Source organism: Podarcis tiliguerta, assembly GCF_965153285.1.
Source record: "Podarcis tiliguerta genome assembly, chromosome: 12".
NCBI lineage: Eukaryota > Metazoa > Chordata > Lepidosauria > Squamata > Lacertidae > Podarcis > Podarcis tiliguerta.
This window is the reverse complement of record NC_139545.1, coordinates 47,633,111-47,651,280: the sequence shown is the minus strand read 5'-3', so window position 1 is coordinate 47,651,280 and position 18,170 is coordinate 47,633,111. Positions and strand designations below refer to the sequence as shown.

Sequence of the window (18,170 nt, the reverse complement as noted above, 5' to 3'; positions counted from 1 at the left end):
CAGAGAGAGAAACGAAAACAAAGACACAACAGAAACATCCTGTGAAACAGGAAATATGCAGGCTGTGACACAAACATCCTGCTCCCTTTTAAGGTGGAACGGAAATATCCTAACAGTATGAACTGCTCCCCACCTCTGTCATAAATGCTTTGCTGGTTCTGCAGACCCACCACTTTCTTCCCCCTTGCCCTGCCAAACACAACAAAGTTTGCAAAGCACAATACAAATCAATGCGATCAACCCCCAGCGGATTTTCTGCAGCATGTGGTCTCACTTGGCCTCTGGGCTGACTGAAAGCAAATGGGCTGTAGTTTCCCTGCTAATTGATTTAAGGTTAGAAATAACTTTTTAATTAGGCAGTGTCTAATACTGAACAATAAAGGTGGGATTGGAGTTAAAGGTAAAGGTAAAGGGACCCCTGACCATTAGGTCCGGTTGCAAATGACTCTGGGATTGCGGCGCTCATCTCGCTTTATTGGCCGAGGGAGCCGGCATACAGCTTCCGGGTCATGTGGCCAGCATGACTAAGCTGCTTCTGGCGAACCAGAGCAGCGCACGGAAACACCGTTTAGCTTCCCGCTGGAGTGGTACCTATTTAGCTACTTGCACTGGCATGCTTTCAAACTGCTAGGTGTCCCTGTGGAAGGACGTGTGGGTCCAGAATTGGCCTCCACAGTCACTTATGGACCCATTGTTAAAACCGTGTTTATGGAAGACAATCTTACTCGGCTACGAGGGATCGCCAAAGAAGAAGGAGGAGGAGGACTGTCCCCACACAAGACACATTCCCGTTCTTCAAATACAAGCCTGTGATATGCAGGTATGTTCTCCTCTTGCATTTATCAGTACAAGCAGTTACTATAGCTCTAACGGAGGTCCCATCAGGGACTGACTTTTTAAATAGCTGCGTTCACTAATACTGCATGGATGAATTGTGCTGTTCAGTGGAGTTCCTGTAGAGACATCAATCTGCCACTAGAGGGCACATCTATTCCACTTAAAAATGGACTCCCAAAGTGAGTTTTCATAAAACATGAACACTTTGTGGCTGCAACATCAACAGATGTGCTTCTTCCTAGCCATCCTGCTGAAAAGTTGAAACTTGAAAGCTCCCTCACTAGTTTGCTGTCTTTAATAATGAATTTTGTTTTGTTTTAGTTTTTAGTAAATGTGATATCTGATCATTTCAATTTCCAGTTTTTCGGGTCTTAAATGTGCATTATCCATATTTCCAGCTGTTTTTAAAACCACACTCAAGAAAATATACATTAGTGTTTTAGTGTGAATTTCTCTTAGCAGACACTTTTGTGCATAGAATTGCCAAATATGCCCATTTTGGCAAAACAATTTCCCCAGATAGAATGCATTATTTTCACTAATTTCATTGCTGTGCATACTTGAACCAAGTATGTGGATGTTTGTACACATTACTTGGCCTGGCAAAATTCAGAGAAGTGCATGTTTTGAGGGATGGTTGTTGTTTAGGTCTCGGCATTGTTTTTGGAAGTGTGAAATCAAATGCAGCAAAGAGAATCAAAGGTATCCCCTGTTCCAGACAGCCAATGATGTGGAGCGTATCTTAAAAACAGGAAATAAGGCAGGGAAACCTCACAAATACCTTCCTTAGCACTTCGTAAGGAAGTGGGTGGGGGAATACAAATGCAATTTTAAAAAAGATACACACTTTATTAAGATCTAAGAGCTCCTTTACATTATACCGTATTTTTTGCTCCATTGGACGTAGTTTTTCCCCTCCAAAAATTGAGGGGAAATGTGTGTGCGTCCTATGGAGCGAATGCAGGCTTGTGCCATAGCCGCGCGGAACCCCTCCGGCAGGGAGAGGCTGCATGGGGCTATGGCTTCTTTAGCTCCACGCAGCGTCTCCCGGCAGGGAGGGATTGCGCGGGGCTAAAGAGGAAGCCAAAACAGCCAGCGCGATCCATCCGGCTCGTTGCCTTGGCTTGTGCCATAGCCGCGCACAACCCCTCCGGCAAGGAGAGGTTGTGCGCAGCCTGTAAGCTGCTCTTTGGGGCTGGGGAGGGGGTAAGATTTTTTTTATTGATTTCCCAGTCTAAAAACTAGGTGCGCCCTATTGTCTGGTGCGCCCTATGGTGCGAAAAATACGGTAGGTTTCTGCTGCTGCATATATAGTCAGTAATACACATGGAGGGGTCTCTGCCTGAGCTTAGGAACATTGCCTGCACCCAGGACTGCACTTGTGAATCGCTTCAGATTATTTCTCTGATCATTTGATTCAGCTGCTGCTGCTCTCCTCTCCACAAATTACTGCAGCATTTTTTATTCTTTGCAACAAAATGTTGTAATTTCACCTCCTAATATTCCTTTATTCCGTGTATTCATGTGCTGCCTTTCTGTCGAGGCACGCACACTGGCTTGTAAATTTGAAATACTAAATCAAGCAAGTGGGACAGAGCAATAGAGTTTTCCCAGGCACTGCTCCCATTCAGCATCCTAGCCAGCCCATCAGACTTCACTCCATTCATACTCCCCCACAGCCAGATTTCCTCCCTGGCCCTCAAATAACTCTCAATATTCCACTTCACTGGGATGCTGGGGGGTGGGGCAGGGGCCTCCTTAGTGTTGTGGGTTTTTGTTGTTGTTATTAATGTAGTTCTGCAAATTTCAGATTTTTCTCAAGTGTGCCAGTTTGTTTCTCAGTAACCCCATTCTGACCCCGCTTCTCATCAAGCACTTATTGCGCTTTATCAAATGCCTTTTCAAAAATATGACGGGCGATGCACAATTCCAAAAAAACAAAAACAAAAACAAAACCTATCATATATGGAATGCCCTCCCATCAGATAAACAACTATCTGACTTTTAGAAGACATCTGAAGGCAGCCCTGTTTAGGGAAGTTTTAAATGTTTGATGTTTTATCGCTGATTATTATTATTATTATTATTATTACTACTACTACTACTACTATTAACATTAATATTGTGTTGGAAGCCACGCAAAGTGGCTGGGGAAATTCAGTGGGGTATAAAGAAGAAGAAGACGAAGACGAAGACAAAGAAGAAGAAGAAGAAGAAGAAGAAGAAGAAGAAGAAGAAGAAGAAGAAGAAGAAGAAAGCCTACCGTGGGTGAAGGAACGGTGTCCACACCTGTGTTCCCAGTCACAAGGTGGAATTAGTGAAGATAACATACAAAAGGCATCCTGATAGAGAAAACTGTGCATTAAAAATACTGATAGGTTCGCTAATAAAAATTATTTATCAAAAATAAAAAAAACACTGTTGGATTCTTGTGTGGAAGAAGCAATGCAGAAATGTGGGAACCTGGATTTAATATTGAAAAACCAAGAAACTGAAATGGACAGACTCATCCATCCTTAGTCATCAGTCATCCCCCCATGATGTCATCTGCACACAAAGATGCTCTGTCAAGTTAAAGTGAGCCTACACTTTCCTCCATCAGTGCCCCTCAGTGTGGAGGAATAGACGACAGGACTCACACACTTGCCTCCTGCTGTTGCCAATGCGTGTTGACAAATTGGTTCCCCCTGTGCTGATGAAGGAGTATTTCGCGCGTAGATGCCATGCAGTCCACCCAAGGTTTAATCTGGGTGTGGGGAGAAAGTCCCTACAGACACACCTCACATTCCTTGCATATTTCAAGCAAGATCAGGAGGCCCTTTGCACTTCCAGGCTAGTTCATATCATCTGTACACATCACCTGAGCCATAAATGGATGCTTTGAGCCTTTGCTCCTAAAATGTCTCAAAGAGAATTGGAAGAGGGAGGGAGGCCTCGCTCGTGCCACCCAAATAACATGTCGTGCTTAAGAATGCACCAAGTCTTTGGATTATTCCAACACAACTGGGTGAAGACGATAGCTTTCAAACTTTTCACGTTCACCCTAATTACAAGCAGAAGTTGAACATACTGGTGTTCATTTGAGTTTTGTGACTGAGAGCTGGTGCCTGCAGCTAAGAGACTGGGCTGCAAACCAGCAAGCCCCTGGTTTATATCTTCCCTCTATAGTCAACTCACTAGGGCAGAGGTGGGAAAATTGAGCCCAGGGTCCAAACACCCCTCTCCCCAGTCTGCTATACAGTGGTACCTCTGGTTGCGAACGGGATCTGTTCTGGAGGCCCGTTCACAACATGAAAAGAGCACAAACTGAAGCGCCGTATCTGCACAGGTGTGCAGTGCGATTTGGCTCATGCACAAAGCACGATCTAGCGCTTCTGCGCATGCGCGAGTGGCGAAACCCGGAACTAACCCTTCCCTGGGAGGGACAGAACGTAACATGAAGCAAACATAACATGAGGTATGACTGTATGTGACTCTCTGGCCTCTGGCCTCTCCTCATGCCACCCCCTCATGGGCTCTGCTCTGCACCCTCCTTAAGTGACATGATAGAAGTTTATAAAAATTATGCGTGGCATGGAGAAAGGGGATAGAGAAAATGAATTCTTCCTCTCAGTAATGCCACCAATCGTGGCTATCGAATGAAGCTGAATACTGAAAGATGAGAGACAGACAGAAGAAAGTACTTCTTCATGCAACGCATAGTTAATCTATGGAACTCTCTCTCACAGGAGACAATAATGGCTACCAAGCTAAAAGGAAAGGTAAAGGGACTCCTGACCATTAGGTCCAGTTGCGGCCGACTCTGGGGTTGCAGCGCTCATCTTGCTTTATTGGCCGAGGGAGCTGGCGTACAGCTTCCGGGTCATGTGGCCAGCAGGACTAAGCCACTTCTGCCGAACCAGAGCAGCGCACGGAAACGGCGTTTACCTTCCCGCCGGAGCGGTACCTATTTATCTACTTGCACTTTGACGTGCTTTCGAACTGCTAGGTTGGCAGGAGCAGGGACTGAGCAACGGGAGCTCACCCCATTGCGGGGATTCGAACCGCTGACCTTCTGATTGGCAAGTCCTAAGCTCTGTGGTTTAACCTACAGTGCCACCTGTGTCCCGGCCACCAAGCTATATGGCTTTAAAAGAGGGTTGGACAAGATCACAGAGGAGGGAGCTAGCAATGGCTACAAAGGCATGATGTCTATGCTCTGCCTCCACAGCTAGAGGCAGTAAAGCTTCTGAAGACCAATTGCTGGAAGCCACAGAGTGCTCTTGCGTTCAGGTCCTACTTGCGGGTTTCCCACAGGAATCTGATTGGCCACCATGTGAACAGGATGCTGGGCCAGATGGGCCATTGACTTGTTCCAGCAGGGTCTTGCTAGGCTATTATGACTGTCTTTTGCCTGGCTGGAATGTCCCATTGAACTCTAATAATACTTAGGCATGCCCAGATTGTAATCACAGAGGAGTGTGTGTAGCTAGCGTCAAGATAGCTCAGTTGCTAGAGCATGAGACTCTTGATCTCAGGGTTGTGGGATCGAGCCCCACGTTGGGGGGAAAGATCCCTGTATTGCAAGGGGTTGGACTAGATGGCCCTCATGGTTCTTTCCAGCTCTACAAATCTATGATTCACTCATGTTAAGAGAGGAGGGTGCACTGTTCAAAGGTAAGATGTACATTTGTTGTTCTGCCCACTTTTGCAATTGGCCCCCTCCAACACGTGGGTGGCACTGTGGGTTAAACCACAGAGCCTAGGACTTGCTGATCAGAAGGTCGGCGGTTCGAATCCCCACGACGGGGTGAGCTCCTGTTACTCGGTCTCTGCTTCTGCCAACCTAGCAGTTCGAAAGCACATCAAAGTGCAAGTAGATAAATAGGTACCACTCTGGTGGGAAGGTAAACGGCGTTTCCGTGCGCTGCTCTGGTTTGCCAGAAGCGGCTTAGTCCTGCTGGCCACATGACCCAGAAGCTGTACGCCGGCTCCCTTGGCCAATAAAGCGAGATGAGCACCACAACCCCAGAGTCGGCCACGACTGGACCTAAGGGTCAGGGGTCTCTTTACCTTTACCTTTAACACCTGGAAAGTTGCCTAGAAGAGAAGTTGGCCTTTGCGCTTCAAAAGATCCCCCACCCCTTCACTAGGGTGTCTTAGGTCCTAGCCAAACCATGTCTCTTTGTGCAATTACACACCCCAACACACACCACTACTTCCGCTAGCGAGCATCGCTTGCTTACTGGGCAGTTATGCAGGAGAGGGACTCCGATTATGATTTGACCATTAACATGCTTTACAGATTGTGAGTATTGTTAGCTGCTAAAAGGGGGAAGCTTTCCATGCACATTTACAGGCAATCTTGTAAAAGCGGCTCGGCAGGTGGTGGTAGTGGAAGGAGAGATGTTTTTGTAGCCTAGTTGTTTTGGGAGCCTGTTCTTGGTGTACTCTTTCCGTACACTTTGTCTGAGTGCCGGTGCAGTGCTGTGGTTAAAATGGCGGCCTAAAACCAAGGGGGCCTGGTTTAAATTCCCAACACACTGTGACCTCTGACCTCTTGCTTCTTTTTGTCCCTGCCTGCCGCACAAGGTTGCTGGGAGGATAACAATGGGATAAGCCCTGTGTGTGCTGGCATGAGAGCTTTCCTTAGTCCAAACCTCTACTCACTGCTTGTAATTACTAACTGACATCCTAGAGTTGTTATGAAGATATCTGGAAAGAATTCCACCAATGTCACTTTGCTACGATGGGTGCTAGATATTGGGGGTGTTTTGTTTTTATTTCCACACTACATCTTGTAGTGTGCAAAGTGCACATTTAGTGCTCCTGCCTGTGCTTTGCAGTTTGGAGTAGTTCTGGTGCATAAATGCAGGAGTGCTCATGTAGATTTTTCTCCCCTTCTCGCTCATGGATTCCAGGATTTGTAGCCATGGTTGAAGCACCCTTGAAATGTCTTGGGAGAGGGGTGGTGTTATGTACTGAGCTGAATCCTAGAACAATAGGATCCAGAATGCAGCAATCTGATTGGTCCGCAGGAGCCAGCCAATCCAGCTCCAGGTGGAAGTGAATCAGCGACCTGATTGGCTTGCAGGAGCAGCCAATCAGGCTTCTGGAGGAGGTGAATCCGCAGCCTGATTGGTCTACAGGAGCAGCCTGGAATTAGCCAATCACGCAGGGCCCATTGTGTAAATAATTAGACGTTTGGGGGAAAGTTTCATTCATTACTACTATGAGCTGAACAAAGAGCATGAAATTCACACTCGACTCCGAGTATATTTCAGGTGGGATGCAAATCATATATGAAATGAAGAGTGAAGATCACAAAGGATCAGTGACCTACTTACTCATACAGTAGATTATGCAGGAGTGTGGGTGACTTCCATTAGTGGAAAGTATATACACAGCTTCTAAATCAAGGTTGGAGAAACTACAGCTCTCCAGATGTGGCTGGACTCCCACTCCATCATCCCTGACCATTGGCCATGCTGGCTGAAGCTAGTGGGAACAACATCTAGAAGGTCACATGTTCCCCATTCCTGCTCTAAATAGTGGTTGTCTCCAGCCCAGGAGGAAATGTCATCTTCAAGGTTAAATTTATGTCTCTTGCTTGTCCATAGCATGGTCTGCAAGTCAATCTCTTATGGTCAATATGGTGCTTCTCGAAATCGCTTAATGCTTCAAAGTTTGGAAAGTGGATTCAGGAAGATTATACCACCAGTAGAGCTGATAACGAAAACCTCTAAGGTGCCTATTTGCAAAGACATTAGGGAGGGAATTATCAATCACTTACAGAGAGAGAGAGAGAGAGAGAGAGAGAGAGAGAGAGAGAGAGAGAGAGAGCGCACACCCCAAAATGTACATAATCTAAACTAAGTTTATAACCTCAGATGTATTAACATTCCATCAACAAAGACTTTACAACCTTGATGATATTGACACATCACCAGGTGAACGGAGAATGATTTTAACAGGCCTAAAGGCCATCACTTAGTTTGGAGAGAGTTCTCAGTTCCCCACTTGAAGGTGGGTTTACAACCCTGAAATTACTGGCAGACTCAAAAGCCATGTGTGTAATAGCACACACAGTCTTAGTCAGAGAGGAAAGGAGAGATACCAGTCTTGCTATGGCCTGTTATTGAACTGAGGTCCAAAGGTCCTCTTCAGTGTGAACTGAGGATAATCCAAAAACCCTCCTCCTTAGCATGAACCCGGGTTCAAACGGCACAGCACGTTAAGCATGTGGCTTCTGCCAAACCGCATGGCAAATTCCTTCTTGGTGCCCATAAGATTTAGGGACCTTAGGGTAATCATTGGCCATCTGAAGGCAGCCCTGTTTCGGGAAGCTTTTAATGTTTGCTGGATTACAGTATTTTAATATTTTGTTGGAAGCCGTCCAGAGTGGCTGGGGGAAACCCAGCCAGATGGGTGGGGTATAAATTATTATTATTATTATTATTATTATTATTATTATTATTATTATTCCAGATGTTGCTGTTGGATTCCAACTTCCATCAGCCCCAGCCAGCATAGCCAATGACCAAGGATGATGGAAATTGGAGTCCAGCAGAATATGGAAGACCCCCTCGTCTAGGGCAATATCTGCATCTGGATAGTAACCAAAACACAATTATTTGAAATTCACACATCTCCAAATCAGTTCTCCAACCAATCAATGTGTGCAAAAATGTGTATATTTGGATAAAAAGTGTATGTGCAAAGGAATACATTAGTGAGCATAATATAGAAAAAAAGAGCATTGTGCTAAAGGAAACGACTTGCAGAGATGTGTATATTAGTCAAAATCGCATATAAAAATGTGTACATTGGGATAAATTTACGCTAAAATACTGATGAATCTTCATGAGTATTATTATTTTTTAAAAAATGCAGATGGCTGCAGAAATTTAGAGAAACTGAAATTGACTGATTCATCCATTCTCAGTTACCTAAAGATCGGAGATTTTAGCACAGCTCTGGAAATGGCCGCGGGAGTGTTCAAAGGTGACTACGTTATTTGAGAAGGGGACTAAGTAATAACGAGAGAGCTTTGGCCATACAGCAGCCCTTGGAATGGGGATGTCAGATATTCACATTTTCCTACCTCAACAGCAGTTTAAAAAGAAAAAAACAATGTGATGCACCAGGAATCCTTTGTTATTATATACTAACCAGACTGTGCATGGCACATTTTATTTCTATAAAACTATTAAAACTATTACAAAATATTCAAAAATACATTTTAGTAAATTGACAGCGGTTATTTATCAGTTTATTAATGCAAAACATCCTTTCCCCCCCGCTCCTCTGTACAAACTATTCTCCATTGTCACATAATAGCCAACATGTGCGCTTTTTAAAAAATATTTTCTCATAAATTTCTTCTTCTTGATTTTGAAGGTAAAAATAAGAGAGTTTCTCCCCCACCTCCCCAGAGTTTTGCAAATGAATCAAGGTGTGTGTAACAGTCTTGCGTTCCAAGAGTGTGGTTGAAAAGGGACGGCTGTTATCTTTTATACAAAGCAAAATATTTCCAAAGACAATTAGAAACAATACAGAAGCTGACATTACATTTGATACTATTTAAATTAAAATAATATATTCTTATATTTTACACTATTTCAAAAAAAATGAAATGTGACTGTTAAGTATTGATCTCTCTCTCTCTAAAAAAAATTGAATTTACAATTCTGTGTATAAAAATATAATTTACGGACCCCCTCCCCCCCGTCTATGGAGTAGTATGTCTTTCGTTTGTTCCAGGACTCGCTGTTGTAGAAGAGCAAAGCAACGTACAGATGGGAGGGACAGAAGTTTTACTTTTGGAAAGTCTGGACGTGTGTCACACATAGAAAAATAGAACTCTGTGCACTTTTGCTTGGCCTTGCAAAATAATTTTCTTCTCCCCGTTGAGTGTACAGTTCACATGATAATAAATTATCAAAGAAACTATTTAAGGCTCTTGAAGGTCGGGTTCATATCCTTTAAAACATCTATTTCAAAATACCAAACAAATAAATATCCAGGAGATGAGGACAACGAAACAATCAAACAGACAACAAAATAGAAATCAAATAAAAAATATATATATTTCTCAACTAAACTGGGGGGGGGTATTCCTGGGCTCTTCCTGCTCCTTAAAGTCTACTTTGGACTGTCCTACTATTATTATTATTGTTTTAAAGTCTTTCATTCTCTTTCTTTCCTTCTTCATCTTAGTTTTCTCCCCTCCCCGCCCTTTGTACTATTTTCATCATCGTCATTGTTCACTTGCAGGCCACTTTCCCATGGTAAACCATGCTCAGAGTGGCTCACAACACCAAGAAGTTTACATAAGGTGATTCTCTGTTCTTATGACAGGTCAAGGTGGGGTGTGGAGAGATGTCCCCCTCAGCTGGCCATGCCCAGTGGGTGTATCATCTCAGAATCCAATACCCAGCGGCCAATGTGGTAGAGGAGGCGGGAATACCAGTGGACTCCTGCTGGGGCGTCGTCCAGGGCAGCGGCTGGGAAAAGGACCGGGGAGGAGAGGCCACTGGGGTACAGCATCGCCAGGAGAGCGTGAGTGACTCGGAAAGGGGCAAACGCCCAGTGGGCCCAGCTATGCTCCTCAATGACCGCATAGCACGACGCCAGCACCTGGTTGATGAGGATAGTGCCCTGAGCAGTGAGCGGGGCGTAGGCACCCAAGGCCTCTTCCCGCAGGGACACGCTGCGCACCTCGGCCTGCAACAGTGTCTGGCTCCCTTTGCCCAGCACGTAGACGTGTTGACCCGGCTGAACGCGGCTGGCGAAAACAGGCTGGGGCTTGGAGTGGTTCTGCGGCGGGGCCACGAAAAGCAGGTGAGCCGCCGTGAGCAAGAGGCGTGCCCGGGGCCGTCGGGTCTCGATCACGTAGAAAAGCTTGCGGACGGGAGGCTCCTCCTGGTCCAGGAAGGCGAGGAACTCGCTGTAGAGCAGCTGCCCTTGGACATCGGCCGCCAAGACCCGGTCTCCAGGGTGGAGGTCCTTCACCAGCTTGGTGCCCCCTTGCTCCAGGTTCACCCAGGCCGATCCAGGGAAGCAACCGCCCGATTTGGCCGCCACTGAGTTCTCTGGAGGTGGAAGAAGGGAAGGAGTGTTAGAAGAAAGCAAGGGCACCAATGAGAAACAGAACAAATTGGGACAATTGTCAGGGACCTATCGAAATCCGGATCCTGAATTTTACCAGGAGCAGGAGGAGAGTATGGATTTGGATCAGTGGTTTGCAGAGGGACATAGTTCAGAAGGCAGAAGCTGGGAAATACTGGATGGGGAACAGCTAGGAGAAGAAATACTGGGGGAGAGAGGGTTAACAGATTCACAGTCTCTGGGCAGCGTTCACCAAAGTGAACGCTGGAGAGCTCAGAAAGTGGCAGAACAGAAAGCACAGCGGGTACAAGCTCAGATTACACAATGTAGGAGTGATGTAGATTAATAGGGACAGAAGCGGGTGGGATCCTTAATTGGGAGCACCACCATTCTGAGTGCCACGGGGGAGGAAGCCGGTTCCCGGAAGCCTGACAACAACAAGCAATTCCTAGCAACAACACAAGTGAAACTCAGAGTTATCAGGGATACTAAACTGCCGCCACCCTGTATCTCTCTAGCTCCTCCTTCTGCACAATTTCTATGACATCACATGGTGCAACGCAGTTGAATTTACAAGGAACAGGGATCTGAGAGACACAGGCTTTTGTAACTCTCTAGCCAGTTGTTCTGATATAATGTGCACCAAAGTCAATAGGTCCCTCTCAAATTTGGCTCAATTTAAAATAAACATTGGAAGCATCGGAACTAATTCTACTGTGGCTTCTCTAATAGTAACATTCTCCTTTCCCTTCCTCCCCCACAACAAACACTCTGTGAGGTGAGTGGGGCTGAGAGACTTCAGAGAAGTGTGACTGGCCCAAGGTCACCCAGCAGCTGCAGGTGGAGGAGCGGAGACGCGAACCCGGTTCCCCAGATTACGTGACTACCGCTCTTAACCACTACACCACACTGGCTCTTAGTCGTAATGTTGTTGTTGTTGTTGTTGTTGTTGTTAAACTGCCCTTCAACGCAAAGTTTCCCAAGACAGGGTACAAATATTCCAATAAAGCACAACAACAGCATTAAAACCAAAAAATATTACTCAACAAGATGGCAACAAAGCACCGCTGAAGATATTTCCTACAAGATAGCCTGGCTGCAAGTTTTTCTGTCCCTCAAAGCCAGAAACAAGAGTTTCTGATGTTCAGGCTGTGAGAGCCAATTCTTACAAATCGAAAATGGAACTTTCCACGCCCAAGTGGGCAATATCAGCAGGCTTGTGGGGTGAGGGGTACCCAATATTTGCAGAAGTACATAAACTTGGGCAAAAAAAAATGAGAGGCACAAATACAAGATGGGTGACACCTGGCTTGAGAGCAGTACATGTGAAAAGGATCTAGCAGTCTTGGTTGACCACAAACTTGACATGAGCCAACAGTGTGACGCGGCAGCTAAAAAAGCCAATGCAATTCTGGGCTGCATCAATAGGAGTATAGCATCTAGATCAAGGGAAGTAATAGTGCCACTGTATTCTGCTCTGGTCAGACCTCACCTGGAGTACTGTGTCCAGTTCTGGGCACCACAGTTAAAGAAGGACACTGACAAACTGGAATGTGTCCAGAGGAGGGCAACCAAAATGGTCAAAGGCCTGGAAATGATGCCTTATGAGGAACGGCTAAGGGAGCTGGGCATGTTTAGCCTGGAGAAGAGGAGGATAAGGGGTGATATGATAGCCATGTTCAAATATATAAAAGGATGTCGCATAGAGGAGGGAGAAAGGTTGTTTTCTGCTGCTCCAGAGAAGCGGACACAGAGCAATGGATCCAAACTACAAGAAAGAAGTTTCCACCTAAACATTAGGAAGAACTTCCTGACAGTAAGAGCTGTTCGACAGTGGAATTTGCTGCCAAGGAGTGTGGTGGAGTCTCCTTCTTTGGAGGTCTTTAAGCAGAGGCTTGACAACCATATGTCAGGAGTGCTCTGATGGTGTTTCCTGCTTGGCAGGGGGTTGGACTCGATGGCCCTTGTGCTCTCTTCCAACTCTATGATAGGGTGGTTAGATACAGCCATCCAGGCTACATTAGTAAAGAAAAAGCATTTTATATGCGTTATAACACTGTGACACCAGATGGCGCTGTGGGGTTCCATCTTTCGCCAAGTGATATATCCCACTTTGAGGTTTACAACGCATTTTCCTGAAACGCTTTCTGGACGTGTCTAGATCCAGCCCAGCATTGCCTGAAGTGCTGCCACCACAACCAGAGCGCACCACGACACACTGACGCAGCAGGAGGCCCCACTGTTGTCGCTTTGCTCAGGGCTCCCGTCAAACCTGGAGCTGGCCCAGGGAAGGACTGACGTTTGTGACGAAAAGGGCTTTCTGGCAGCTCACTAAGAGAATTGGGCTGACTCCTCCTTCACTCCTCCTTCCTGAAAATGGTCCCTGACTAAGAGTATTGCCATTCAATCCCCTCCAGCAGAGCACAGTCATCCTTTTGTTGCTGGGGCAGAGGCTCTGTGTGACTCCAACAAAAGCACTATGCTGCTTCTATTGCATCCCCTGTGTGGGGGAGCGAGATAACAGGTGCAGGAGTCTTGGGGGGGGGGCGGCTCTGCTCTGCAGCAGGAGAGTGATGGGGCCTGTTGGTGGCATTTTACCATTGTAGTCTTGAAAGTGTATTAACTTATGGTCTGTGTGTGTGGTTTGGGAGCTGCACGGCCAGGGAAAAAACAATGCTGTCCAGGGTTGTAAAGACTGCAGAGAGAATAATTGGGTGCACTCTTCCCACCTTAGATCAAATCTATGCTGCCTGGCGCCATAAGAAAGCGGCAGAGATAGCGCAGGATAGTACGCACCCTGGAAATGATCTCTTTCAGCTTCTGCCTTCTGGAAGAAGGTATAAGGTATAAGAAGAAGAGAAGAGTTTGGATTTGATATCCCACTTTATCACTACCCTAGGGAGTCTCAAAGCGGCTAACATTCTCCTTTCCCTTCCTCCCCCACAACAAACACTCTGTGAGGTGAGTGGGGCTGAGAGACTTCAGAGAAGCGTGACTAGCCCAAGGTCACCCAGCAGCTGCATGTGGAGGAGCGAGGAATTGAACCCGGTTCACCAGATTACGAGTCCACCGCTCTTAACCACTACACCACACTGGCTCTCCAGTATAGGGTTATAAAGGCCAGGACTAGCCACCTGAGAAACAGTTTCTACACAAATGCAATTCTGGTTCTAAACGCAGCATAAGGGGTCTCTATAGTATAGTGTATTTTAAAATTGGGTTTCAGGGTTTTTAGGGGTTTTTGAATGTTTTATGTAGTTTTTCAATTTCATTCTTCTGCCTGGGACAATGACAACAAAGATATTGTATATCGTATATATGGGCCAATGGGCCTTCAGGTGGCCCTGCAAGCAGATGCCTTCACTTGGCTTATTCACCTTGCTGCTAATCTTGCACCAAAGTGGAGCTGCTTCTGCAAAGCTCCCTCTCCTCCTGGCTGGGGTCCATGTCTGCTCCTAGATCGCTACTTGTAATTATGATTCTAATACATTCCTAAGTGCAAGGGAAAATCCAGGGTTTAATTTGAGTAGGGATCAGCCCAGGAACTTGCCTTGAATGCCAGAGGAATAATTAAGAAGGGAGTGCTTGGAACGTGCGTAAGGAAAGCCTCGTCTCCTCACCACTGGACATAGGTATTAAATATCTCAGGTTGATTACTTCCTGCCTGTCCTTTTTGTATTTAAACGCTCGGTGCCTAGGTGAGACTGGGAAAATCCCAGCTGCGGCCACATTACTGATTCTCAGAGCTTGCTGCCGTCATTTCCCACATAACTCCTATTGCCACAACCGCAGCCCTTCCTGCTTTTATCCTCACTGGTACGTTGGAACAGGCTAAACCAGGCATCCCCAAATTCGGCCCTCCAGATGTTTTGGGACTACAGTTCCCATCATCCCTGACCACTGCTCCTGTTAGCTAGGGATGGTGGGAGTTGTAGTCCCAAAACAGCTGGAGGGCTGAATATGAGGATGCCTGGGCTAAATGCTAAATCACCAGCTAAATTAAAATGGGACAGAATAGCCATGGTCTCTCTCTGCATATCTGGGGTGAGGAGACCAGCTTCCAGATTCAAGAGTGTAGCACTGAGCCTTGCAACTACGCCTCTTTTTTTCCTTTCTTTTTTTTAAGATTAAATGCTGGGAAAACCCCTACCGTTGGCAACAATGCCGGGCTGAGTGGAGGTGCATTATAATGCCAGACGAGGAGTTTCTAGCAAAACATGCCTGCCTCCTTCCCAGGACAGGCTAGGAAGCTTTGAAATCTAATCTCCCTCCCGCCTTGTTCCTTTCCCACCCGTGCATGTTTATACACCTGCTCTCTTACCTATGAAGTTAGCACGCATCACAGTGGAATGAAAGAAGGAGCAGAGAAAGTGTTAAGGGGCTCTCCCTTCTTCTCCCTTTCTCAGCTGCCCAGATGCTACTCACACAAAGTGATTACAATGAAAAGCAGCGGGGGAGGGGAACCCCACCCAAGGCAGCGTTGCCCTTTTTCCTTTTGTCTTTAAAGTTCGCACATTAGAGACACCTGCCCCGGGGTTGCCGGTGTAAGGTGTGCGATGGGGACACAGATTGGCTTTCACTCGGGATGGGAGGACCTGTCAGTTTGGCTTCATTGATGTCTCTTGTTTTTCCACTGCAGCAGTTCGCAACTCATGAAAATCAGCCAACATTTTAGTGTTCGTATCTTTGGATGCAGTTGCTCCCATTAATAACATTTACCCACCCCATTTTGAAAATGTTTATATTTTCCCTATTTTAGCAACTCTTTCATATATGCCCTTCGCCCCTTCATACACGCATTTTTGGGTTGAAGAACTGCATTGCAAAATTCAGGGAAGTAAACGTTTCTAAGGATGGCTGCATTTTGGTGCTGTGGGGAACTTGAATGTAAAGGGAACTGAATTTTTCTCCTATCCCAGGCTTGAACTCAAGGATGTGAAACCAGCTGTCCTTCTAAGCAGTGCTGGATTTATGTATAAGCTAAATAAGCTATATTTAAGGCCCCACTCTCTTGGAGGCCCCCCAAAAAATAAAGGAAAAACAACCTGGATGTACATTTCCAAAATATAAGATAAAAAGCAAATAAAATAAAGCCTACATACAGCAACAGTGTTTTGTGATGTGTAGGCTCCTGTGATGTAAGTAATGCCTGCTCCCTAAAATATCACTGGTTTGCCCATTTCTATATATAGGGTGCCTACATTCTGCATGGACTCTGCATTCTGCATGGACTTTTCAACAAGTACGTTGATAAAATACATATTTTGTTATGTGCAAATGGCTTTAGATACCTATTTGGTCCATAAATTACCAAAAAACAGTGACAATTACCAATTACCAAAAAACAGTGACAATTTGTTGTTGACAAAGGGCAGCTGGACATCTAAAGGGCCCCATTACCTCCAGTAGTTTAGGACCTCATCAAACCTAAATCCAGCCCTGCTTCTAAGGTTGGGTTGCCGCATTTCTATGCAATGGTGCTGTCAGGGAACAATCGTGAGGCAGACGTCCTGAGCCCTACTCAGTAGGAGAGCAGGGCTCACCACATTTTCGAGTTCAGCAAGTGAAGGAAAACGCATCAAAAGGGTGGGGTTGGGATCTGTACATGAGCATTACGGTAAGTCCAGAGTTTAAAATCAGCTCACTTAAGCTAGAGTTTATAGACAGGGTTTCACGTCCAGGGATCCATTTATTTCCCCCCTCCCTCAGTTTAATATTTTATTATCATTGAATTAAGAGTTGCATGTGAATGGATATGATGAATCAAATCAAAAACAGGCCCCCGGTGACCGGAATTTGTTGACTGAACTTATATTTTAAAATGTCCTAACAACAACAACAATTCAATGCTTAACACTGTCTGTCTTGCTCTGTGCATTTTTAAAGATTATAATCAGAAATATGTACATTGAATAGGCCAGTTTTTATGCTCTTAAGGTTTAACCTAGTTATATAATGAACATATTCCCTCACAGTGAAACCCTATACATCTCAACTCAGAAGTTTCAGAGCAACCCAGACTCCCTTGCTAGAAGGCAAGAGGGGCATAGGAAGAACCTCCCCACCTAAAAAACAACAACCACGGGTCATTCTGAGAGGAGGAGGGACTGAATTAGCCCTGGATCCCAAGCTGATTTAACTGCAATCTAGTCAAAAGTAAACACCAGGTGAACATGTGCCCTACAACTCTTTTTTAGAGTTCTCAGTTTCAAGTCCATCAAGAACTGTAAAAAGGGAGAGAAGATGGAAAATGCCCAGTAATTGTTCTCAGACACACAGGGTATCTGATTGTAGTGGTGTCATGTGCTGTAGCTATATTTCAGCTCTAGCAATGCTTTCTAAATGTGCATCTATACATATGAATGGGCAAATCTATCCTTTTTCTGAGCCATGCATTCAATCTTTTGCTAATGGAAAAGTGTCCCCCTTAGTTAGCCTTCCACACTATCCCCCCACCCCTATAAGCACCCTGCCATGATCACAATCATAGGGAGCTATTCAACTAAACCAGGCATAGGCAAACTCGGCCCTCCAGATGTTTTGGGACTACAACTCCCATGATCCCTAGCTAACAGGACCAGTGGTCAGGGATGATGGGAATTGTAGTCCCAAACATCTGGAGGGCCGAGTTTGCCTATGCCTGAACTAAACCCACTGAAATGAATGAACATGACTAAGTTAGGTCTATGAATTTCAAGAGGTCTACTCTGAACAAAACAGAGCTGAATGCCACTCACAGAAATCAAAAGGGGATTTTTTTTTTAATTTCCATGAACACTTCAAGCGTGTAGATAGTGATCTTGAAAAATTCACCCTGAGCCAAGGAAACATTTGTGTGGGTGCTGCTTTGGTCTGCCAAGCGGGTAGTGTTTGGAACAATATCAAGGGCACCAGTTGCTGCTGATTATTATTGCTGTTTTTTAAACCAGAAATGTTCCAATTCCAAAACGAAGCCATCTTTAAACAAAAACTGTTATGTCACAAATTTAAAAACGTCATTAGAATTCTCTTCCACATTTCTTCAAAGGTGGCACACATGGTTTTCCCGCTCCCCATTTTTTCCTCACAACTACCCTGTGAGGTAGGGTGGCCTAAGAGAAAGTGACTGGCCCAAGATCACCCAGTGAGCTTCAGGACTGAGTGAGAATTTGAACACAGGTCTCCCAGGTCCTAGTCAACAGTTTAACCACCACACCACATTTGGGTTGCGTGCTTGTTTCTGAACATTCCTTAGCCGGAGCAGC

The 18,170-nt window shown here is 45.5% G+C and overlaps 1 protein-coding gene across 2 annotated transcripts in view; it reads right to left on the bottom strand.

The window, feature by feature from the left end:
* Nucleotides 1-8,966: 8,966 nt before the first annotated feature.
* The window catches only part of SHH (sonic hedgehog signaling molecule), a 39,886-nt gene continuing 30,682 nt past the window's right edge, over nucleotides 8,967-18,170 (bottom strand). For both annotated transcript variants that reach the window (XM_083406663.1, XM_083406662.1), the window contains exon 3: nucleotides 8,967-10,910. In XM_083406663.1, the coding sequence (XP_083262789.1) occupies nucleotides 10,207-10,910 (704 nt within the window). In that variant the 3' untranslated portion in view covers nucleotides 8,967-10,206. The remainder of the gene's footprint in view (nucleotides 10,911-18,170) is intronic.